This window comes from Kogia breviceps, chromosome 3, assembly GCF_026419965.1.
Source record: "Kogia breviceps isolate mKogBre1 chromosome 3, mKogBre1 haplotype 1, whole genome shotgun sequence".
NCBI lineage: Eukaryota > Metazoa > Chordata > Mammalia > Artiodactyla > Physeteridae > Kogia > Kogia breviceps.
The window spans coordinates 112,743,749-112,768,791 of NC_081312.1; the positions used below are offsets into that span (position 1 = coordinate 112,743,749).

The 25,043-nt window shown below is 39.6% G+C and overlaps 1 protein-coding gene across 1 annotated transcript in view; it reads left to right on the plus strand.

The window, feature by feature from the left end:
- Positions 1-24,393, plus strand: part of CERS3 (ceramide synthase 3) — a 100,815-nt gene extending 76,422 nt beyond the window's left edge. The window contains exon 11 of the mRNA XM_067030710.1: positions 22,162-24,393. Within this exon, the coding sequence (XP_066886811.1) occupies positions 22,162-22,317 (156 nt within the window). The 3' untranslated portion in view covers positions 22,318-24,393. The remainder of the gene's footprint in view (positions 1-22,161) is intronic.
- The last annotated feature ends 650 nt before the right edge of the window (positions 24,394-25,043 follow it).

The window sequence follows — 25,043 nt, forward strand, 5'->3', positions numbered from 1 at the left end:
GAAATTACTCTCTAAATTGTGAGGTGTGGAGAAGTATGCGGTAGTGTCATAATCATGGAACCAAACATTCCATGGTTTCCAAGTCAGTCTCAATCCCAGTTGTATTTTCCTGTTCCCCCCTCATTCCCAAGACACTCATTTCTCTCATGCTGTATATCCTTTTTGAGCTGCGGAAAATAGGTTACGGAATGCTAGCCCACCCACTGAGTCATTGAAACACTTTGCTGAGGTGCTTGGTGAGAAAACCTGCCACTTGCAGGTTTCTGGAGTGGGGAGGGGTGAGTAGGTGGCCACTGCCCTATGAAGGGGTTTGGGGTCAGGCCAGACCTTTCCAAGAGGTTTCAGAAAGCTGTTGGGAAGCAGGTGCTGGAGGTGGCAGATTTGGTGCCTCATCTGCTTGCTCTCATCACCAGTGGAGAAGGCGACCCTCCTGACTCCCAGTCTTCACACAGGTCCCGGCAGTTCTGACTGTCTCTCTTCCCCATGAGGGATATGTGTTCCAGAGGCATCCTTGAAATCAGCAGGTCTGTCTCTGGCTCAGGGCTTCTCAGCAATGAGTGGCACTAGAGACATCCTGGGCCAGATAATTATTTGTTGTAGGGGGTGTCCTGTGCACTGTAGGATGTTTAGCAGCATCCCTGGCCTCTACTCAGCAGATGCTAGTAGCACTGTCACCTACAGTTATGACAACCAAAAATGTCTCCAGATGTTGCCAGATGTTCCCAGGTAAAAATCTCCATGATTGGGAATCACCACCTATCTGCACATATATCCTTTTCCCCTTTCTGTAAAGTAAATCATGTTTTCTTCCTCAACAGAAACAGTATTGTTTATAGAAGTTTCAAAGGCTTTCATTGCTCTATTTATTTACTTACTCACTCCTGTCCTTTGTGCTGTTGTTGTCATGCATTTAATTATATATAATAATATATAATGTTTATATTAAAATATAAATATATATAAATATTAATTATATATTATAAATTCCATATTATATTGCTTTTTTGCTTTAAACAATTAATTATTTCAAAAATTTAAAAAGTTTTAATGTCTTTTATATTTCCCTACATGTATATCATTTCTGGCTCTCTTCATTCCTTTGTGTAGATGTAAGTATCTGTCTGGTATCATCTTTTTTTTTTTTTGCGGTACGTATGTGGGCCTCTCACTGCTGTGGCGTCTCCCATTGCGGAGCAAAGGCTCCGGATGCGCAGGCTCAGCAGCCATGGCTCACGGGCCCAGCCGCTCCAAGGCATGTGGGATCTTCCCGGACCGGGGCACGAACCCGTGTCCCCTGCATCGGCAGGCAGACTCTCAACCACTGTGCCACCAGGGAAGCCCTGGTGTCATCTTTTTTCTGTTCTTTTTTCCCCACAAAGACACTCATTTCTTGTAGTGCAAGTCTGCTTGTGATTAATTATCTCAGCTTTTGTTTGTCTGAAAAAGTCTTTAATTTTTCCTTTTCTTTTTCTTTTTTCCCTTTTCTTTCACTACTTTGGAGATGCTGCTGCATTGTATTCTGGCTTACATACTTTCTGGTGAGAAGTTGCTATCTTATTATTTTTGTTACTCTAAATAATGTGTCTTCTTCTGGCTGCTTTTGAGATTTTCTCTTTAATACTAATTTACAGTGATTATGACATGTCTTAGTGTGCTTCTATACTTGGGGTTTGTTGAGCTTCTTGAATCTGTGGGGTTTATAATTTTCATCAAATTCAGATTTCAACAAAATTTTCAAAATTTCTTCTGTCTTTTCTGTCTTCTTCTAGGACTTCAATTACCACTTTTCTGGCCCACAAATCACTGATGTTCTACTCATTTTCAGTCTTTTTATTTCTGATCAGTTTCATTTTGAATATTTTCTATTGCTACATCTTCAATTTTTTAATCTTTTCTTTTACTGTGTCTAATCCACAGTTAAGCCTATCTAGTGTGTTTTAAAATTTCAGATATTGTATTTCTCATCTCTATAAATTACATTTGGTCTTTTTTATATCTTCCATTTCTTTCATTATATTCATGTTTTTCTCTACCTCCTTGAATATATGGGGTTTATTTATTTATTTATTGCTGCGTTGGGTCTTTGCCACTGTGTGCAGGCCTTCTCCAGCTGTGGTGAGTGAGGGCTACTCTTCATTTTGGTGCACAGGCTTTTCATTGTGGTGGCCTCTCCTGTTGTGGCGCATGGACTCTAGGTGTGTGGGCTTCAGTAGTTGTGGCACGCAGGGTCAGTAGTTGTGGCTTGCTGGCTCTAGAGTGCAGGCTCAGCAGTTATGGCTCACAGGCTTAGTTGCTCTGCAGCATGCGGGATCTTCCTGGACCAGGGATTGAACCTGTGTCCCCTGCATTGGGAGGTGGAATCTTAACCACTGCACTACCAGGGAAGTCCTTGGAGCATACTTATAATAATTATGTTAGCATCTTTGTTTGCTAATTATGTCAATTCTGTCATCTCTGATAGTTCTGGGTCTGTTTCTATTGAATTTTCTCTGAGTTATGTGACATTTTCCAGCTTCTTTGCAAACCTGGTAATTTTTGATTGGATGCCAGACATTTTGAATTTACTATGTTAGGTGCTGGATATTGTTGTATTCTTTCAAATAGTGCTTTTTTTTATATAGTAAAACTAGTGTATTTTGGTTTTGTATGAAGTTAACTTACTTGTAATAAGTTTGATCCTTTCAAAGCCTGCTTTTAAGCTTTGTAAAAATGAGAGTAGAATAGGCTTTAGTCTATGGCTATTAAGTGGAGTTCTTCATAGTATTCTCTTTGCTGCCCATGTACTAAGAGTTCTTTCTACTCTGGCTGGTGAGAAGACTACAAATGGCCAAGTCAATGTGGGTTCCAGGGGTTGTTTTGCCAACTCCTTTCTGGTAGTTCTTGGCCTGGCCTCCAGTAGTTTTCTCATACACATGCACAGATCAGTACTCAACTAAAGACTGAAAGGGACCCCACTGCAGATATCTGGAGCTCACTATCTGTGTAACTCCTTTTTTACCAGCATTCTGCCCCATAAATTCTAGCTTCCTTGGCTTTGGTGAACTCTCTGTTTCCTCAACTCACTGGCACCACTGGGCTCCGTTTGGGGTCTTTACTGTGCTTCAACTTAGAAGCTTCCTCCAGGCAGTAACTGGGGCAGTTGAAGGGCTTCCCTTCTTCATTGTCCTTTTCTTAGGAATCACAGTCCCAAGCAACTTATTGAACAGTGTCTAAAATCATTGTTTCATATATTTTATCCAGTTTTCTGTTTGTTTAACATGATAGAATAATCTATTCCCTATTTTTCCATAATAGCCAAAAGCAGAAGTCACAGTATTTTATTTTCTAAGTAACAATACTTAATATGCTTCCTGAGATGTCCTGTTTTATTTTTCAAACAAGTACAACTGTTTGGTGATTCCTTCTTTTTTTCCTGATTTTTCTCTCTAGGTTAGTGCTGTCCAGTTAAAATATAATGTGAGCCACACACATACATAAAGTTAGGTTATCTAGTAGTGTCATTTTAAAAATAATAAGAAACAGGTGAAAGTAATTTAATAATATATTCTGTTTAACACAATACAAACAAAATATTATCATTTCAATTTTGCCTGATGTATATTTTGTCTGGTATGTATTTTAATCAGGGAAGGATTATAATCATTATTTAAAGCTAATATAGTGATTCAGCAATCAGTACAAACAAATCATTAATGAGATATTTTTCATCCTTTTTTTCCATACTAAGTCCTTGAAATTCAGTGTATATTTTACACTTACAGCATCTCTCAATTTGGACCGACCGCATTTCAGAAGGTACATGTGGTGAATGGGTGGCTACTACATTGGGTGTTACAGCTCCTAGCTCTAGACTAGCAATTCTGCTTCTCAACCACTGCATATGGGACAGGTGGCAGGATATGTTCTCATGGGGTCCCTGGTGGTGTATTCAATTGTAACATGCTGGCTGTACCTACTACCCTTTCTTTCCACTCAAGAAAACTTTCCAGTTTGTGAGCAAGGGAGGAAGATACTATTCTCAGGATCTTTTTTTTTTTTTTAAGCCAATTCTTTGTCTTGTTTTTCTTTCTTTTCTGCAGGTGCCTTACTTTTTAAATCCTATTTCCTTCTTTCCCTTCACTGCTCATCTCCAGGTACCACACTTCTCTGTATACCTGGTTCTCCTCCACGAGCTCTGCTTCTCCGAGGCTGACACTTGTATCTTGTACACCTTAGGGCCCCTTCTCTTTAGCAAGGGCTATGAACTTCCAGGTCATTTATGGCTTTACTTTCTGTTTCTGGGGGAGATTTTGTCTGTGCTTATTCTAAGTCCTGTACTCCCAGGCTGCTTGTTTTTCTAACCTCCTCTCCCCCCCACTTTCCCAGCCACAAACTAGAGGGCTGTGGGAGCTAACTGTAATTTGTAAAGTTTTTCTTTTTTATCCAGATTCTCCTTTAAATCAGCACCAGATTCTAGATATGGTCTGACTAATACAAAGTCAAGCAGTTCTGATGTCTCTTTCTGTGAAAACTATGCTGCCATCAATGCATCGTAGTTTTGCTTTGAGTTGCTGGTAGTTCACATTAGGTTGTTAATTCATGGTGAGCATGAAATTGATTAAAACCTCTAAGTCTTTTTCACATCAGTCAAGCCACATTTCTACTCAGGATTGTACGTTGATGATTGTGACTTTTGTGGAAGTTATATTCCTTCTTGTTAAACTTCATTTTGCTTGACCAGCTTATCATTTGAGCCTTTTGTTTAAGAATGGGAAAGCATGACATTTGGTGATGGGTGCTTAAATATTTCAGAAGACCTTTTGTCTAAAAGGCCTATTAAAGGAATTCAGGATTATTCTATATAATCTAGTTCATGAAAAAGAGTCATTTTTTGGCTTGATATATATTTTAATCAGGAGAGGATTGTAATCATATTTAAGACTAATGAAGAATAAGGTATTATTCTGGATCTCACACACAAAAGAAGATCTCCCAGGATTTCCACTTTTCGTTTCAGTTCAGCTCGTTACATACTGGCTATGTTAACTATAGCTTTACTAGAATGACCTGTAGAGCCTTAAAAAAAATACTCACAGCCAGGTTCTAATTCAGACCAATTAAATCAGAATCTATGGGGACTAGACCCAGACACTGGGTTTTTTTTTTTTTTTTTTTTTTTTTTTTTTTTTTTTGCTGTATGCGGGCCTCTCACCGTTGTGGCCTCTCCCATCGCGGAGCACAGGCTCCGGACGCGCAGGCCCAGTGGCCATGGCTCACGGGCTTAGTTGCTCCGCGGCATGTGGGATCTTCCCGGACCAGGGCACGAACCCGTGTCTCCTGCATCGGCAGGCGGACCCTCAACCGCTGCGCCACCAGGGAAGCCCGACACTGGGGTTTTTGACAGTCCTATTCTTCCCCCAACATAAGTGATTCTACTCTACCTCTCAGTTTAGGAGCCACTAGATCAAGTGGAGAAACCCAGCTGCTTGTGTGCATGTGCATGTGCGTGTCTCTGTGTGTGTGTGTGTGTGTGTGTGTGTGTGTGTGTGTGTGTGTGTGTATGTGTCCTCTCCACTCTGCACAAGTGTCCATGATGTCACATCCCTCCGATTGCTGGGTCTGCTTTCTAAAAAGCAGAGATGGCTGCACTCTTCCCCACATCTGTAGAGTTTGCTGATATGACCTCAGCAAATACTCCCATCATGCAGATTTTAACAAGAGCAGTAGACTTCATGTTACATAGATGTTCTATGCTGAAAAATCCTTATAAATAAAAAGTCAGACTTGAAACAGGCACCAAGCACTTTGAGACTCTTTACTTTGTAGAAAACCAGAATTCTCTAAATAGTACATTTCTCTGGAGAATTAAAGACATGAGTTATTACATAAAGTGAGACATACTGGTAATTTTATATTGCTTTTCTGGACTAAAAAGACTCATGACATACAGAGTCAAGGAAGTCAAAATTGTTTGCAATCATGAGATTTTAAAATGTGAAAGACCCTTAGGCAACCCTCTGCTTCAGCTTCGTTCTGCAGAGAGCAGCAATCTAGAGAGTGTCTGTGGCCTAAGCACCCACCTGCTGACTGCAGTGTGGTACCTGACTGTCTGCTGAGGCATCACCAGAGCTGGGTGACATGCAGCCTTTCAAGCCCCACTAGATACTTTCTGAATGAGAATCTGTATTTTATCAAGAAACTTAGGTGATTCATATGCACATTAAAGTTTGAGAAGCACTGGTCTAGAAATTTCATATTACAGATAACTGATAGGAAATGTCCATGTGTAGCCAAGTTTCAAAGAATCCAATTTAAATTTAATGCAGCTCCTTTGAGGAGAAAAAATGGGGAAAACTGGTTTTTCCTGTGACCTTGTCAACTTGGATAATAACTAATATAACAAAAAGGAATGTATTTTGACAGTAGTTCAGAAAATTAAACTCTTTGACTGAATGCACTTTCTTTTTCATACAGTTAAAGCTAAAATTTTCTTTCAAAACAGCATAAAGTACTTATTATATTGTCCTTTGTTTCATTGCCAACTGTGGATTTAGATGTGGAGCCATTCAAAAAGCAGTGGGACATTATGAGTCATTCACGACCTCCTGGGCTTTTGACATTACTGTAAAGCCACAGATTCCCTAGTACAGAGTTTAGTTAAGGCATTTCAAAAGCACAGCTCTGCAATTTTATTGAAGCCATGGTTGCAGATGTCATTCCCAGAGTGTATGGAAGTGCTGTGGCAGAGATTATTCGTAATTTTATCCTATTAGCATATTTTTTCTCATTGTCAAAGTTTATTTTGTTTGGTAATCCTTGCAGTAATTTTTGAGAACTGCAGACCAGGGCCAGCTACTTACTTTCACTAATAGGCAAATCATGATTAATTCATAAAAGTATATATATTCTGGAATCTAAAAATATAAGAAAAATTACACAAAAAAAGTAAAACTAAAAGCATAGACATGATCAGGGCTTGACTTTAAATTTATTGTGCTCACTTTTTTTTTGGTGGATATGAAAGTGGTAAGTTGTGTATTAATTGAGTGATGCTGGTTGTGTTACACACATAATCCAGTGTAGGGGGTGGCTGTGGATGGGAATATGTTCTCATAAGATATGCAGGATAGTGAAGGGTTTTGGTGCCATGTCATATGAGGATAAACTGAAGAAAATAAGAATATTTAGCTTGAAGAGGGGTTAACTTCAGCAGTTGAAGGAGGTACACAGACCCCTTTTGGATAAGGAGGCAGATCTTAGCACCATATGAAAAAAGAAGCAGGTAAGGAATTACTGGAAAAGTACAAGCAGTAGAATGTACATCTTTTTGCTCTGGTTGTTAAGAAAGGCATATCAGCATCAAGTAGAAATTAGAGGGCTTCCCTGGTGGCGCAGTGGTTGAGAGTCCGCCTGCCGATGCAGGGGACATGGGTTCGTGCCCCGGTCTGGGAAGATCCCACATGCTACAGAGCGGCCAGGCCCATGAGCCATGGCTGCTGAGCCTGAGCGTCCGGAGCCTGTGCTCCGCAACAGGAGAGGCCACAACACTGAGAGGCCCGCGTACCACACACACACACACACAAAGAAATTAGATTAGATGAGTTTAAAAGTCCCTCCACACCTAGAGACCTTTGGGTACCATTCTTTCTTATGTAATTGCCCCTCTACATCTCAAATGCTACCACTACAATCCAAGCCACTGGCATTTCTCTCCTGGTCTATGACCACAGCCTCCTAAGTGCTCCACCTTTGACCACCCTGGATTCTTTCCAACTGTTTCCATACAGCAACAGAGAACACAGTTATATATAAACCAGTTTCCACAGAAAGCAGATTTCTGAGGATAGGCACCTTGTCTTTTTTTGTCACATATATTCCCAATACTTCAAACAGTGCTACACAGCGGCTTCCATTTGGACTTAGAAGTAACTTGGAACTTTTTACCATGACCTATTAAATCTGTAATCTGGTCCATGCTTACTGCCCGACCTCATCTTAGGTCATGCTCCATCTTTTTTACCATGTTTTAGCTGCACTGGCCTTTCTGATCCCTGAGCATGCCATTCATCTTAGGGTCTTTGTACATACTGTGTCTTCTTGAAATGCCTACCCCATCTTCCCTGACCACTCCTCCTTAACCTTCAGATTACAGCCTTTGAGTTCCATTTCCTTAGCAAGGCCTTCCTTCCTTCCCATCCATCTAAGTGAGATCCCCAATTTACATATCGTGGTATTCTCTGCTTCCTAACACTTACAAACGTGTGGTTGCATATTGTTATGTGTTTGATACCTTAGGGTTTGGCTCTTTCAATAGAGTGTAAGTTTTTTGAAAACAGAAACCATTATATCCCCAAAGTCTTACACAATGCACAGGGGCTCAGGAAATATTTTTTGAATCAGTGTTCTCACCTGGGGTGGTTTTGCTCCCCGCCTTGCCCCCTGGAACATTTGGTAGTCTCTGGAGACAGTTTTGGTGGTCACAACTGGCATCTAGTGCCCAGAGACCAGGAATACTTACTACTAGCCCTTCTACAATGGGCAGAACAGTCCCCACAGAATAAACTGGCTGAGATCCCTGGAATAAATGAGTAAACTCCTCTCTCTCTTGGTTGATTTCACTTTGTGGTTGGTGTTGATCTCAAATTATTCCTTGCTTTCCCACCTGACAGTTTCATCCTATACAGAGAGAAGTTAGGTTTATGCAAGACAGCCAAACACACTATTCCTTGAGGAGCCAGGCCCTCCCTAATTATCTGTTTAGCATTTCTTCAGGTGTTGGCAATTTAAAATTACTCAAGTGATAATCACAAATGGTTGCCAGCCATTTCCTTTAGAAATAAGACACCTGCATTTGGAAAGTTCTGATGGATTTAGAGAATGAGACTGTAGCTAATTGTTCAGGTGTAACTGAGAGAAAATTATGACTTTGATGGCACTACACCTTTCTGTTCCTGCATGGCTTTGTACAGTGTGGGCTGGGAAGGGCATTGCGGGTGAGGCAGTGTGGACTGTGCGGAACACTCGTTCCTCATTCATTCTAATTCACTTAGTGACCAGTTCTCTCTCCTTACTTTTCACCTCTTTAACCTTGCTGAATGTTGGGTCTAAGCCAGCAGAGCTGTTCATGTCTTGGAGGCAGCCAGTTCTCACCTCCTGCCCTGCACACACACCTTTCTCTCCCAGGGGCTGCAAGGCTTCTTATCTTTAGTTCAAGCCTCTGCATTTATGAGGAAGTCTTCTAAGGTTGCTACTTAAGGAAACATTTCATTCAGCTCTGTAGTCAGTCTAGGATACTGCTTCCCAGCTTCCTCACCTCAGGCACGGAAGAAATTGATATTTGTACAGCACACTGGGGGAAACTGACAGGACTACCCAAAGCAGGAGGAGACTGGGGCTCTGCTAGTTGCCCCAAGGCCTGAGAGAATCAATATCTCAGCATATCTTTTAACTCTTTCCTGGCACATCAGTTGGGAAACACTGGTGTAGAAAAGCCCCACTATGGCTGCTCAGCTATGAGCCAGTTACGTATTTCCTTTTGAAAGTTAGCTGGTGGATTGGAGTTGTCTAAAAGCAAATCATATTTCTCTATCCCTAGAGAGAGGCAGGCATGATATTTTTAAATTTTCCTTATTCAGAAATCCTGCCAACAACAGTAGTCTGGCTCCTCTGAGCTGTGGAAGCAGCACTGTCCGGCAGGAGCTGTCTGCAGTGGCCATCTCAAGTCTTGCAAGGCAGTACTGCAGGGCACTGTAGGTCAGCAGGGATCTTTCAGGACCCAAACCTGTGTGGCTGTATCTCAGAGTGCCAGCTGTGCTGCCCAGCTCAGCTGACTGCCATGCCCTCAGACTCTGAGGTCCTAGGCAGGGACTCGCCAACAGAACAGTTCAGCTCAGAGTTTGGATATGACCACAGATATTAGATGTAACTTGGAAACCACTAAGACAGGAGCTCAGGGATCTGTGTCAAAGAGTCCCTCTGAATGCGGTAAGCTGGGAAACAAGATCTCCCATAAAGGGCAGGACTGAAGATGACCTGGCAGATTTGCCTGGAGCAGCTGTATGGATGGTAGTGCCATGTGCTGAAATACGAAGGCCAGAGAAGGTGGTGTAAACAGAGCCTCGAGTCTGACAAGGCCTTAGGCAGCTGAGACGAGATGGTCTGAAGCCTGGAAGAAAGGTCCATGCTGGGATACAAATTTGGGATCACCTGCATTCAGATGGGATTTAAGATTCCCATCTTGTGGTATTAGATTAATTCATTCATTTGCTCATCAAATATACACTGAGTGCTTGCTGAGTGCTGGATGACATCACCTAAGAGAAACTAAAGGAGGAAGGTGGCACATTCCAGTATATTCCACCCCATCCTCTCTCCCTCCCTCTGTAGAAGGGAAGCTGATGTCCTTCCACCCATGCTTTTATATGCTTATTATGTTTGGATATAGTCACAATTAAAGCATTGCTTTTTGTTTTTAAACTTTACATAAATGGTATGATTTAGTTTATATAATTGTACAACTTGTTTTCTTCACTCATTATGACATTATTCATATTGACAAATATTACTGTGGACCAGTGTACTTACCTCCTGTATAGTATCCATCACAGAATAGTCCACAGTCTACATATCCTCCTGTTTACATCTTTATATATGTCTCCTGGTGGCACATATGAGAGTTTCTCTTTAAGGAGAATTCCTGAGTCAAGTTTACCAGATGCTGCCAAACAATTTGTCAAAGTATGTGGGAGTCTCTCTTGCCCCACATCCTCACCAACTTTCAGCACCATCAGACATTTTAATATTTACCAGTTTGATGAATAAGAGATTTAATCTCATTTTAATTTGCATTACTAAGCTTGAGCATTTTGTATAATTTATTAGTCAATAGTTGTCTCTTCTGTGAATCATCTGTTTAAATCCTTTGTCTGCTTTTCTGTCACATTGGATTTTTTTCCTTCTTAATGGTGCATATGAATTCTTTGTTGGATGCTAATATTTGAAACAAACTTTAACATTTTGTTGTTAATACACATTTTTCTGGGCTTTATATTCAATACTTAATCTTCTGTCTTTCCATGGTTATTTCCTAAGTGTTGCTTACCTAAATCCTAATGGTTTTTTTTCAAAATGGTTTTGTATATCTTTGCCCAGTTAAAGTTGTAGAATTTGCAGGCTGTTGAATCTAAGGCTGCGTCTAAAGGATGCAAAATGTGTAGAAAATACACTAATTTTAATGTTTTTAATCCCCAAAGCAAAGTACATTCATGAAGTCAAATCATTTTCTACATCACAAGTTGGTGATTACCACAGAGCCTTTTACATTTATTTTAAATTTACTTTTAGGTAATATAGAGAATATGAAAGAAATCCATGCATTTTTATCAATAGTCACAGTGTAATCTGAGCTGTTCTACACCAAGCTGAGTCACTGAGCTGAGTGGGTTCAAGTCCTGTAGTTTTTATCTCTTCTGGAAAATGAATCTGCCCGACCAGATAATCTCAGAGTCCATCTATCCCTAAAACTTACTTTTTCTCTTAGAAGCTCATTTTTTAAAGCCTGTAAGCCTTAGCAAAGTGAAATAATTTCTTAAGGAAATTAGGTACTTTGATAGCAGCAAGTGTAATGAAAATAAAAATCATCAGTGGAAAGTAGAATATATTTTACACCGGTGAGTTGGGACAGTTTAAAAAGCAACCTTTGAGTCCGGTTCTGAAATTCAAGAGAGGAGGCATTATATGTATACAGACCAGTCACAAAAATTGGGAACCATGCGTAAGCCGGTTTTAGGGCATGTTTTCAGTACTGCTTTGACTTGCACTCATGACTGCAGGGAGCCGGGACAGTGGCTTGGTCCTGTACTCTGTGTCTGAGAGATTTGACACCAGCCAAAGCAAATTACTGTGTGATATTACAGGTTCATGTATTTTTTCACAAGCCCCCCACCAAAAAAAAAGTGTCAATAGCAGAAGTTGGAAGTGTGTCCATTGCTTTAAGATACTCCCGAGCTTGGGTGAATGAGTCTTTGAATGTGGTTCAGTTAAGCTCTGTGCCCCTGCTCCTGGAATATGCCCTTCAAAGGGGAATGTTGGCTTCAACTGACTTTAATCTGGGGAAGATCATTTTGGTCCCAGTTTCAGGGTTTCTGTTTCTCCTAGCGTATGGGATGCTTTCAGACTGATTGCTCGCCTTCCTTCATAGTGACTGTGACTTCAACTCCATCCTCTGAATGCTTGTCTTCTCTGCCCTCCTGGAGTACCAGGCTGAGGACATTTGCCAATACTGGTGCCATTAGTGATGTGTGGGTTCCAAAGCCCTTGTTAAGACCAGTAACAAGGTCTCTCTTTCATAACTAACTTGTTCTTCATTCCCTTCACCATCATTTTGTGTAACTGGAGAGAGTTGCTGGGGAGAGGAAGGAGGTACTTTTAAAAGACATTGCAGAAATAATATTCATGCATTTCCATTTGTGGAATGAATAATATTGCCAATAATGTATTCTAGAGGACCCAGGTCATTTCTGGAAAATGTTCAGTTGAATATTAGATATCGTTGCTAATTCCATAAAGAAAGTTATCTAAAGTTATCAGAATAGTAATATGCTGTCTGTAATGGCACTGCTAACCCTTCACCAAGGGCAGCCAGCGGGCAGGTAACAGGAAGCATGTGTGCTGCGATATGCTTGGCACGTGTGAGAACTGTGCATCTGGTGGCTGCAGCCCTTGGCTCCCTTCACTCTTCAAAGAAGGGTTTAGATCCTTCTTCTTTGCATGGATTTTCTTGGGCCCTTAATGATTTGTGGGAGGGTTCAGGGCCAACAAGTTGCATGAGACCAGTTCTACAAGCCCAGGGACAACTAAGAAGTAGGAAAGTAAGGGGTGCTGGTGTGCAGAGAAAAAGCAATGGGAAGGGCAATACAAGAAAAGAAGCTGGCTGATTCCAAGAGAAAGACTCACTGCTGCTGGTGCAAGCAGAGTCTTGGCATCCCACCAAAGCAGACAGGTAGAGTTCTAGATAACACTGTGGCTTGACCTTTAGCAGGTATTTAGATTTTGTTCCCCTAGAGCAAGGTTGACTTGTTTTTGATTTCTATTAAATATTGTAATTACTGGAAAAGATTTACCATTGTGAAAAGGTACTTTGCAGAATACGGATTGTGGTTTATATCTTAAACTTTTCTGATTTCAGCTGATTAGCAAAGCCTCATTTTTTCTAGCATACCTTAGCCAGTGTTTTTCAAACTGTAGGTTGCAGATCATTAATAGGTTGCAAAATCAGTTTTGTACATCATTTTTTAAATGAAATAAAATAGAATAAAGAAAGCATGCCAGTGTTCGTCTCACCCCCTGGGTGCCCTGTCTCTCCAAGTATTCCAGCAGGGGTTCATAGAGCACTGTGTTTCGAGGTGTCTACGTTTTGATCAGGGTTTTCACCCCGTCTGCCTCTCGTAGCTGTGTGGCCTTGAAAAAGTTACTTAACCCCTCTAAGCCTCATTTCCCTCTCCTTTAAAGTAAATAGAATAGGTCCTATGTCCTAGGGTTGCTGTGAGGAGGAAATGGTATTGTTCATACTAACTGCTTAGTTCAGTGCCTGGCACATGGACATTTATAGCGTGGATAGTGCCTTCATTTATAATTGCCAAATCTTGGAAGCAACCAAGGTGTCCTCCAATAGGTCAGTAGATGCATACCTGTGGTACGCACATCTGAACAATGGAATATTCTTCAGCAATAAAAAGAAATGAGCTATTAAGCCATGAAAAACCATGGAGGAACACTACATGCTTATTACTAAGTGCAAGAAGCTAATCTTCAAAGTTAAATACTATATGATTCCAACTACAAGACATTCTGGAAAAGACAAAACTATGGTGACAATAAAAAGGTCAGTGAATATCAGGGCTTGGGAGGGAGGGAGGGATGAACAGGAAGAGCACAGAGGATTTTTAGGACAGTGGAAAAAAAGCCCTTTAAGGGTGTCATTGCTGTTATTGTTATATTACAGATAGCATATACAAGATGAAATTGAATATAATATGAGGTTTTATTCATATTTTTGAATACCATTCAATTTCCAATTTGCATTATTCAAGTTTTTATAATGTGCAACCACCTATACATCTATCTAACAAACTCTTACTATCAGGAAATCCTTTCTGAGCTTGATTCATCATCAAGGGCCGTGGTTCTCCATCCTGTTGGACCCATACCCTCTTCACTAGCCTGAAATTAAATTCCTAGGTAATATCATTCACCTAAAAACATAATTTCAAAAAGCAATATAATGCCACAACATAATAAAAAAGAAATAAGATGAAAGACATTTCTGATAAAATACGCATTTCGTGTGTAACGTGTACATGACTGCCCTAGAGAATGTAATGAAGTTGGCAGATGCTGTGCTTGTTTATATGGAGACTCAGCATGAGTGGGGCAGCTGCAAGTGCAGACTGAAACAGCGTCAAATGCCACTGATAGGGTTACCATCAGTGACATGGCTTTCTGAAATTGTGAAGTTCTGAACAAAATGAAGTACAGTCTTCCTTGGATTTATGTATGTAGTTGCAGTCCTGAAAAATTGAGAATATATTAAAACCATGCAAGAATTCCTGTGCTTGAATGTACAATGGAATTAGATTCTAGGCTTGGATAATTACAAATGCAGGTCTGGCAAGATATTTGGGTGTCATGCACATTGTAAGGTGTGTGGCATCCCTAACCAATGCTCATTAAAAGTCAGTAGTGCTCCCCAACCTTTGTGTCTGTGAGGATGTCATACATTTCTAAAAGCCTGAATATGGTCCAGGCCCTCTTCTCAGAGGTGAGGGTGCTGGAGGATGTGGCTTCAAGCTATGGGGAGCATTCTCCAGGATGAATTTATTTCTCAGCTAAAGCAGCTATTCAAGTCCTGGAGAAAGGGGTGGGAAGACGCTAGTATGCCTTTCTGGGGAGAAATTAGTTTCTTTGTTTTGATTCAGATTTCCCCTTGTTCCCTACAAAAATCTTTAGAGGAAAGAAAAGGAGAGCCAAGAGGCACCATCCATGAAAGCAAACATCAGCCAAGCATGGCCCTTCCCTGAAAGACTCTGTCTGCAGGGGGAGCACTCTGATCCTCGCTCCCAGCAAATCATGGAAAGCCTGCGTTTCTCTGTTGCATCTTAACTGATGAGATGCCAAGTTTATTCCTCAGTGTTTACAGTGAGCCTTGTTTATTTTGGGACCCTTTCTGTGTTGTTGTGAAAAGAGCAGAATGTACAGAAAAGAGCCTATGAAGTTATATTTCTGTGATTAAGACAGCAGAATGTGTGTACATTGTTGTTGTTTAAGCCGTGTTTGCATGAAGCTTGTACGCAAGGAAGTATTTGGTTACATATACCCCAAGAATCTCCGGAGGCGTTCAGTTTTAGTCTTCAGGTCACAAAAGGGAAAACTCTTATGGTTGTGGATGTCATCTTGAAAAATGATGTGTGAGGAAACAGCCTCCACCTTCCATATATTTTTTTTTTTCTTTTCTAGGCTGGGTTTAATAGACATGTTTCTGAACTGTCTTAGGGGGTCAGGGGTCAGGTCCAACACTGGCCTTGCAGAGAGCTTGAGTTCTTGGTATTGTTTTAATAGTTCACACCACCATCATTATCTTATGCAATGAAGTCTGATCTGTAGCAATTCCATCTGTGTTCCTTGGGACAGTGTTATTCTTCTAGGAGCTTTCCTCACAAAATTCCTTTCAGAACACTGTAAATAAGAGGAGAAACATATTACTCTTAATTAAGAACTGCCTTGAAGGAATTCCTGCATAAAGAAAATAGGAAACATCCTATTCCCAACAATAAAAATATCCTGACAACCAAAATGCCCACATGAGCAATACTTTACTTAGCAGATGTTTATTGGGAAAACTATAGTGTTTGTGTTCTAAAAAGAAATACATTTAAGTTTTATTTTTAAACTTATCATCAGTGAAATTTATTTTTTCCTGTTGGTGTACAGTTCTGTGAATTTTAACACAAGTGTAGATTTGTGTAGCCGTCACTGTAATGTGGATACAGAATAATTCTGTCACCCTAATAACTCCTCCCTCCACCCCAGCTCTTGGCAGCCGCTTATCTGTTCACCATCCCTACAGTTTAGTCTTTTTAAGAATGTCATGAAAACTACACCAGTATGTCTTTTGGTAGGCATAATTGTTTTAAAATGTAGTGTTAGGGTTTTTTTTGGGGGGGGTAATAGTTGTTTTACAGTGTTGTGTTAGTTTCTACTGTACAGTGAAGTGATGCAGAGTTCCCCGTGTTATACAACAGGTTCTCTTTATCTATTTTATTCATATTAGTGTATATATGTCAATTCCAATCTCCCAATTCATCCCAGCCCCCTTTCTGACTGGTGTGAGGTGAACCTCATTGTAGGTTTGATTTGCATTTCTCTAATAATTAGTGATGTTGAGCATCTTTTCGTGTGCCTCTTGGCCATCTGTATGTCTTCTCTGGAGAAATGTCTATTTAGGTCTTCCACCCATTTTTTGATTGGGTTGGTTTTGGGGTTTTGGTGGGTTTTTTTTTTTTTGATATTGAGCTGCATGAGCTGTTTGTATATTTTGGAGATTAATCCTTTGTCCATTGATTCATTTGCAAATATTTTCTCCCATTCTGAGGGATGTCTTCATCTTGTTTATGGTTTCCTTTGTTGTGCGAAAGCTTTTAAGTTTCCTTAGGTCCCACTTGTTTATTTTTGTTTTTATTTCTATTACTCTACAAGATGGATCAAAAAAGATCTTGCTGTGATTTATGTCATAGAGTGTTCTTCCTATATTTTCCTCTAAGAGTTTTATAGTGTCTGGTCTTACATTTAGGTCTTTAATCCATTTGGAGTTTATTTTTGTGTATGGTGTTAGAGAGTGTTCTAATTTCAGTCTTTTACATGTAGCTGTCCAGTTTGCCCAGCACCACTTATTGAAGAGACTGTCTTTTCTCCATTGTATATCCTTGTCTCCCTTGTCATAGATTAGTTGACCATAGGTGCATGGGTTTATCTCTGGGCTGTCTATCCTGTTCCATTGATCTATATTTCTGTTATTGTGCCAGTACCATACTGTCTTGGTTACTGTAGTTTTGTAGTATAGTCTGAAGTCAGGAAGCCTGATTCCTCCAGCCCCATTTTTTTTTTTTTTTCCTCAAGATTGCTTTGGCTATTCAGGGTCTTTTGTGTCTCCATACAGATTTTAAGATTTTTTTGTTCTAGTTCTGTGAAAAATGTCATTAGTAATTTGATAAGGATTGCACTGAATCTGTAGATTGCTTTGGGTAGTATAGTCATTTTCACAATATTGATTCTTCCAATCCAAGAACATGGTATATCTCTCCATCTGTTTGTGTCATCTTTGATTTATTTCATCAGTTTCTTATAGTTTTCTGAGTACAGGTCTTTTACCTCCTTAAGTAGGTTTATTCCTAGTTATTTTATTCTTTTTGTTGCAATTGTGAATGGGATTGTTTCCTTACTTTCTCTTTCTTACCTTTTGTTGTTCGTGTATAGTAATGCAAGAGATTTCTGTGCATTAATTTTGTATCCTGCAACTTTACCAAATTCATTGATTAGCTCTGGTAGTTTTCTGGTGGCATCTTCTTTCCTATGTATAGTATCATGTCATCTGCAAACAGTGACAGTTTTACTCCTTTTCTGATTTGGATTCCTTTCATTTATTTTCTTCTCTGATTGCTGTGTCTAGGACTTCCAAAACTATGTTGAATAATAGTGGTGAGAGTGGACATCCTTGTCTTATTCCTGATCTTAGAGGAAATGCTTTCAGTTTTTCACCATTGAGAATGATGTCTGCTGTGTGTTTGTCATATATGGCCTTTATTATGTTGAGGTAGGTTCCCGCTATGCCCACTTTCTGGAGAGTTTTTATTATAAATGGGTGTTGAATTTTGTCAAAAGCTTTTTCTACATCTAGTGAGATGATCATATGGTTTTTATTCTTCAGTTTGTTAATATGATGTATCACATGGATTGATCTGCGTATATTGAAGATTCCTTGCATCCCTGGGATAAATCCCACTTGATGATGGTATATGATCCTTTTAATATGTTTTTGGATTCTGTATGCTAGTATTATGTTGAGGATTTTTGCATCTATATTCATCAGTGATTTTGGTCTGTAATTTTCTTTTTCTGTGCTATCTTTGTCTGGTTTTTGTATCTGGGTGATGGTGGCCTCATAGTGTGAGTCTAGGAGTGTTCCTTCCTCTGCAATTTTTTGGAATAGTTTGAGAAGGATGGGTGTTAGATCTTCTCTAAATGTTTGATAGAATTCACCTGTGAAGCTATCTGGTCTTGGACTTTTGTTTGTTGGAAGGGTCGGTAACCTTTTGAAACAAACTTTTTTCACTTAACATAATGCTTTTGAGATTCATCCAACATTTTATAAATGTCAGTAGTTTATACCTATTTATTGGTAAGTAGTATTCCATGTTATGGATGTGCCATTCATTTACTTGTTGAAGAACATTTGGGTTGCTTACAATTTGGGGCAATTATGAATAGAGCTTTTATAAACATTTGTTTTTGTGTGAATATAAATGTTCATTTCTCTAGGGTAGATACTCAGGGGTAGGAATGCTGAGACATACAGTATATGTATGTTTGCCTTTATAAGTAAAAACTGTTTCCAAAGTGTCTATACCATTTTGCATTTCCATCAGCAGTGTATAAGAATTCCTTCCAGTTACTGTGCATCCTTGGTATTCTCAGGATTTTTAATTTTAGCTATTCTTATGATAGTTTTATCTAATGATGATTTTAATTTGCATTTTCCTAATGGCTAATGATGTTGAATATATTTTCATATGTTTATTTAACATCCTATATCCTCCTAGAAGTGTGTATTTTTAAATATTTTCCCATTTTTTAAATGTTTTTTATTATTGTTGAGTTTTGAGAATTCTTTATTATCCATACAAGTTGGATATGGGATTTGTAATTACTATCTCCCAGTTTGCAGCCTGTCTTTGTATTCTCCAAATAGTATCTTTCATAGAACAAAAGTTTTTAATTTTGATGCAGTACAGTTTATCATTTTTTTATGGAGTATGCTTTTTGTGTCTTGTCTAAGAACTCGTTACCCAAGGTCGTAGGTTTTCTTCTAAAAGTTTTATAGTTTTATATTTTGCATTTAGATCTACAATTCATTTTGTGTTAACATATGTGTAAGGTTAAAATTTACATTTTTGCCTATGGATTTCTCCTTGCTCCAGCACCATTTGTTGAAAAGACTATCCTTTCTCCATTAAATTGCTTTTTTACCTTTGTCAAAACTCAATTGGCGGGCTTCCCTGGTGGCGCAGTGGTTGAGAGTCCGCCTGCCGATGCGGGGGACACGGGTTCGTGCCCCGGTCTGGGAGGATCCCGCGTGCCGCGAAGCGGCTGGGCCCGTGAGCCGTGGCCGCTGGGCCTGCGCGTCCGGGGCCTGTGCTCCACGGCGGGAGGGGCCATGGCAGTGAGAGGCCCGCGTACCTCAAAAAAAAAAAAAAAAAAAAAAAAAACTCAATTGGCAGTATTTGTGTGGGTGTATTTCTAGATTCTCTATTCTGTTCTATTGATCTATTTGTTTACCCCTTTGCTAATACCATCCAGTCTTGATTACTGTAACTTTATAGTAAAGTCTTAAAATTGGGTAGTTCGAGTTTTCCAATTTTATTCTTCTTTTGCATAATTGCTTTAGCTATTCTAGTTCCTTTGCCTCTCCATATAAATTTTAGAATCAGCTTGTCTATATCTATAAGAAATCTTGCTAAGATTTTAATGGTATTATGTGGAATCTGTAGATCAATATGGGGATAATTAACATTTTTACTGTATTGAAACTTCCAAGCCATGAACATGGTATGTCTCTTTAGTTATTTAGATCTTTGATTTCTTTCTTCAGAGTTTTGTAAGTTTTACAGACAGATCCTATACATTCTTTGTTACATTTGTACCTAAATGTTTTATTTTTTGAAACTATTGTAAATGTTACTGACTTTTAAATTTCTGTTTTAGTTGGACATTGCTAGTCATGTTAATTTACTATGGCTGCCGTAACAAATTACTACTAACTTGGTGGCTTAAAAAAACAGAAATTTACTCTCTTACAGCTCTGGAGGTTGGAAGTCTACAATCAGTTTTGAGCAGAAATCAAAGTGTGGCAGATCTGTGTTCCCTTCACACACAGCAGGGAATCTGTTCTTTGCCTCTTCCAACTTCTGATGGCTGCCAGCATTCCTTGGCTTGTAGCTACATCACTTCAATCCCTACCTCTGTCTTCATATTGCCTTTCCTCTGTGTGGAATCCCCTCTGCCTCTCTTATAAAGACACATGTGATGGCATTTAGTGGCCACCTGGATAGTCCATGATAATCTCTCATCTCAAAATCCTTAATTTAATCATATCTGCAAAAAATCTTTACCATGTAAGGTAACATTCACAGATTCCAGGAATTAGGACCTAATATTTTTGAGGACATTTTTTAGACTACTACATTAGTGTCTAGAAATCAAGATTGTGTGTGTGTGTGTGTGTGTGTGTGTGTGTGTGAGAGAGAGAGAGAGAGAGAGAGAGAGAGAGAGAGAGAGAGGGAGAAAGAGACAGAGAGAGAAAGAAAGAGACAGAGACAAAGAGAGAGAGAAAGAGATTTTATGTGTTGACCTTTTATCCTGCAGCCTTAGTGCTAAACTCACATATTAATTCTAGGAGTTTTTTGGTTGATTCTTTGGGATTTTTTACTAAATAATAGAGGCACTTTTATTTCTTTCTTGACAATTTGTATGACTTTTATTTATTTTTCTTGCCTTATTTCATTGACCAGGAATTCCAGTACAATATGAATAGGAATGGTGAAAGTGGACATCCTTACCTTATTCCTAATCTCAGGGTGAAAGCATTCAGTTATTCACCATTAAGTATGATGTTAGCTTCTATTCCTTCTTTGCAGAGAAGTTTAAAAAATTTTTTTTATCATGAATGGATGTTGAATTTTTTCATATGATTTTTCTTCATCAATTGATATAATCATTTTTCCCTTCCTTAGACTATTAATATGATGGATTACATTCATTGATTTCCAAATATTAAACCAGTTTTGCATTACTGAGACAAACCCCACTTTATCATAGTATATATTTTTTTATACATTGCTGGTTTTGATTTGGAATATTTTATTAAGAATTTTAATGTCTATGTTCATTAAAGATATTGGCCTGTAGCTGTATTTTCTTATACTGTCTGTCTGGTTTTGGTATCAGGGTAATTCTGGCCTCATAAAATAAATTGGGATGTGATACCCCTTCTTTATTCTGGAAGAGATGGTGGAGATTTGGTGTTATTTGTTCTTTATACATTTCATGGAATTTGCCAGTGAAACCATTTGTGCCTGATATTCTTTTTCAGAAGATTTAAAACTACATATTTAATTTTTTTCATAGCTTTAAGACTACTCAGTTTACCTCTGTTTTCAATTTCATTGATTTCCCATCTCTGTTATTTCCTTCCTTTTGCTCATTTTGGGCTTATTTTGCTTTTCTTTTCTTTTTTTTTCCTAGTTTCGTAAGTTGGAAACTCATATTATTACAGACTTTTCTTCTTTTCTAATATAAACATTTAATGGTATACATTTCCTTTTCTTATTTTGCTGGGTTCAATTTTTTTTTAACATCTTTATTGGAGTATAACTATTTTACAATAGTGTGTTAGTTTCTTCTTTACAACAAAGTGAATCAGTTAGGTATACATTTCCTTTTAAGTGCTGTTTTAACTACACTGAAGAAAATTTGATATGTTGTGTTTTTATCTTAATTCAAAATGTTTTCTAGTATCCCTTGAGACTTACTCTTTTGATCCACTGATTATTTATAAGGGTGTTGTTTAATTTCCAAGTGTTCTGAAATTTTGCCATTATTTTTTTATATTGATTTCTAGCTTAAATTTCATTAGGACCTGAAACATACTTTGCATAATATTGATTCTTTAAGTTTGTTAAGGTTTATTTTATGATCCATGATATGTTCTATGTTGGTGAATGTTTGGTTGTTTGAATATTGTGTTTTCTCTGAAGGGAACCATATCTCTAAACTGGGCCCATTTGTTTGCTTACTCACTCAAGAGTCTTTCTGGAAGGTTGTCACTCACAGCCCATTGTTTCTTTTGTCTAGAATATCCAGGACGTGAGAAGTGATGATGAGGATGAGTATGAAGAGGAAGAGGAGGAGGAGAAGGAGGGAGCCACCAAAGGCAAGGAGACAGACGGTTTGAAGAACAGCCTTGGGGCCAACAGGCACCTCATTCCCAATGGTCAGCATGGCTGTTAGCTTGAAGCCCGCATAGCTCCTGGGGCACAGTGTGCTGCAAGGGCTGCTGGGAGCCAGAAGTGCTCTCTCCTCCATTGCTGTGGCCTCAGGACCCACAGGGACTACAGATTTTGCCCTTCCCTCTTTCTAACCAGCACCTTCCCCCCCTCCTAAGATGTATTTAACAAAATGTTAATTTGTGTTAAAATGTTAAATATAAGCATCCCCATGGATTTTACTGGAGTTAGGACTCAGATTTCAAAGATTTCTCCAGAGAACCCTTCCAGTTCTAATTGTTCCATTCATGAATTTAGATATTTGGAGCCCACTTTGTTGTAGGCCTTCCCCTTCCCACCTTGCCTTTCCTCAGGATACTTTGGGAAGTGCTAAGTCAACCCACTTTTTCCAGGTGCATTTGGCCACAGAGAGCAGCTCATTTCCCAAAAATGAACTAGAGGTGGCAATGGAATGGTGGTGGCAGGACCAAACCAGGGGGCCGAGCTTCCAGGGCTCACAGACCCCTTTCTGCCATGGGCAGTGTTTAAACCTTCCATGCCGTGTGCTTCGTCTCTCCAATGGGATAACCAGACCTGCCCTGCCCCCTCTCAGGGTTGGAATAAGGATCAAAGAGATAATAATGGAAGTGAGAGTGCACACTGTAGGCTATGGTGTTGCTGTTACCTGACCCTCTTTTCACTGTGATCCCAGTCCCGTTTGGGAGAGAAGCCTGGTGAAACTTGGCACTGAACAGGCCTGAACAAAAGGCACAGTCTTGAAGAATTCCTTTTAAATGTGTCTGGAAATACCTAAAAATGCAAGTACCCAGAAAGCTGTTTCCAGTTTATCTGGTAACTGTTTATTTGTTAGCTTCCCAAAGGTAATTCTCAAATCCCCCAGGTTCTCGTCCCTCAGGCTCCATGGCCAAGGGGAGGGAGTTTGGGCTCCATTCCTTCTTGTCCTTTGCTGATTTCTCACTTATTTCCTCTCTGAAAGGGACGCTTCCCTGCTGTGGCCCTGAGCCCCTCCTTCAGGCCAGCAGAGCTACCCAGCAGGCCATAGGGTCCACCTGGGGACCTCTCTGGGGGCACTGGACCCAAGTCAGGTTGTTCCCCTAGCCACTATCACCCAGGAAGCTCAGTTTCTGGGGCATGCGTTTGATCTCCTGATCAAAGGCGGTCTTGGAAAAACAAAGAGACTCTGTACTTTAAACCCTGCTCTCCAACCCAATCAGAGTGCATAACAGTAAAGCAGAACAAAACAAAGGGCTGGAAAACACCCCTGAGAATATCCAAGGACAGGTGCTTGAGTCAATGTCAGCTCCTGGGACTGCCTTACCTCTCTGGGAGGACAGGTACGGGCTGGAGGGTCAGTAGCCACCTCTCAACCCCCACAGGGATACATCTCCTGAGGCCAGCCTGCAGGGCAGACCTCAGAGACTTTCTCAGGTTACTGACTGAGGAGAGGCAGAGCCTTGTAGAGGAAGAGCCTGAGCAAAATGTGCAACTTTTCCCCACCCAATCTCTCATATTTTGGGGTCACATTTTGCATCTTCATCCTGTTTTGCTCAGGGCCCATATTATAAAGCCAAGTAAGTGGAAGCTAAGACTTTGGGGACTAGTAAAGCCCACACAGACTCCACCAATGGGGGCTGCAGCCTCTGGAGCACAAAGGACACTGTATACGGTAAAGGTGTTTGCTTTTTTTGTTTGTTTTTCAATAAAAAGATGTTTTTAAAACCTTCAGGCTAAACAAAAACAAAAACCTTCAAAATTCTTTCCCAACAAAATCTCTTTTTGAGAAATTGTTAGAACAACAGAAAAACATGTGTCAGGTTTCTCTGCATAATATTTGCATTTATGAGTACAATAACATTATATGTGTAATGTATATTATAAATCTCAAATGCCTTCAGTCACTTTAGGGCATAGCTGTTGAATTATTATTAATATTTATATATATATTTTTTTTGGTGAAAGATCACACTAAGATATTATTTTTAGGTTCCAGTTAACAGTTTTTTCCTTGATTTATTTTGGTCTTATCTTTGTACCAAATAACTTCTTGCTTTAAGTAAAAAAAGTGTTTAGTTGTTGCTCTATCCTCCAGTTCTTTTTTTTTTTCTTATTTGAACATCGAAGGTAAAATTGATATGCCAATTTCAACTATCTGTGATACAGCTGGAAGCACTAAACTATCTCTTAAGAGGTAGAGATGCATATTTTGTAACATTTTTAAGGCTTTTGTGGTTAATTTTAAGGGTAACCTCTCTTTCTACCGGAAACAAGAGCTCATAGTATATACCAGATGACTTTATAAAAATGTAGTCCACCATGCCACCGGTATTATTGTAATGGTAATGACTTACAATAAAACAGAGACAGAGCCCAGCATGTGTGGTGATTGAGTAGATTCAGCACACACATTGTTTGGATTCTTAGAGATCATTACTAGTCCAACTGAGTGGTGGAAACAAAGATTTCCCAGTCCTCTAGAAACACCCTGCAGGGAATCAGGGAGAGCAGTGAGGAGAACAGAGCCAAGTTAGGACATTAGGGCTGCTGGCCTTGGGGTACCAAACACCAGACAGGAGAGGTAACGGGTCAGGCCTGACTGGGCTGAGTTTCTTGGCTGTGCACAGTGTAGACAGACAGATGCTTGTGGGTTGGAGACTAACCTGGGTCACAGCACCTGAGCCCTGTAGCACAAGGCCCTGTAGAAGTGCTAAGTGTGGGGCATGGTCCTGAAGA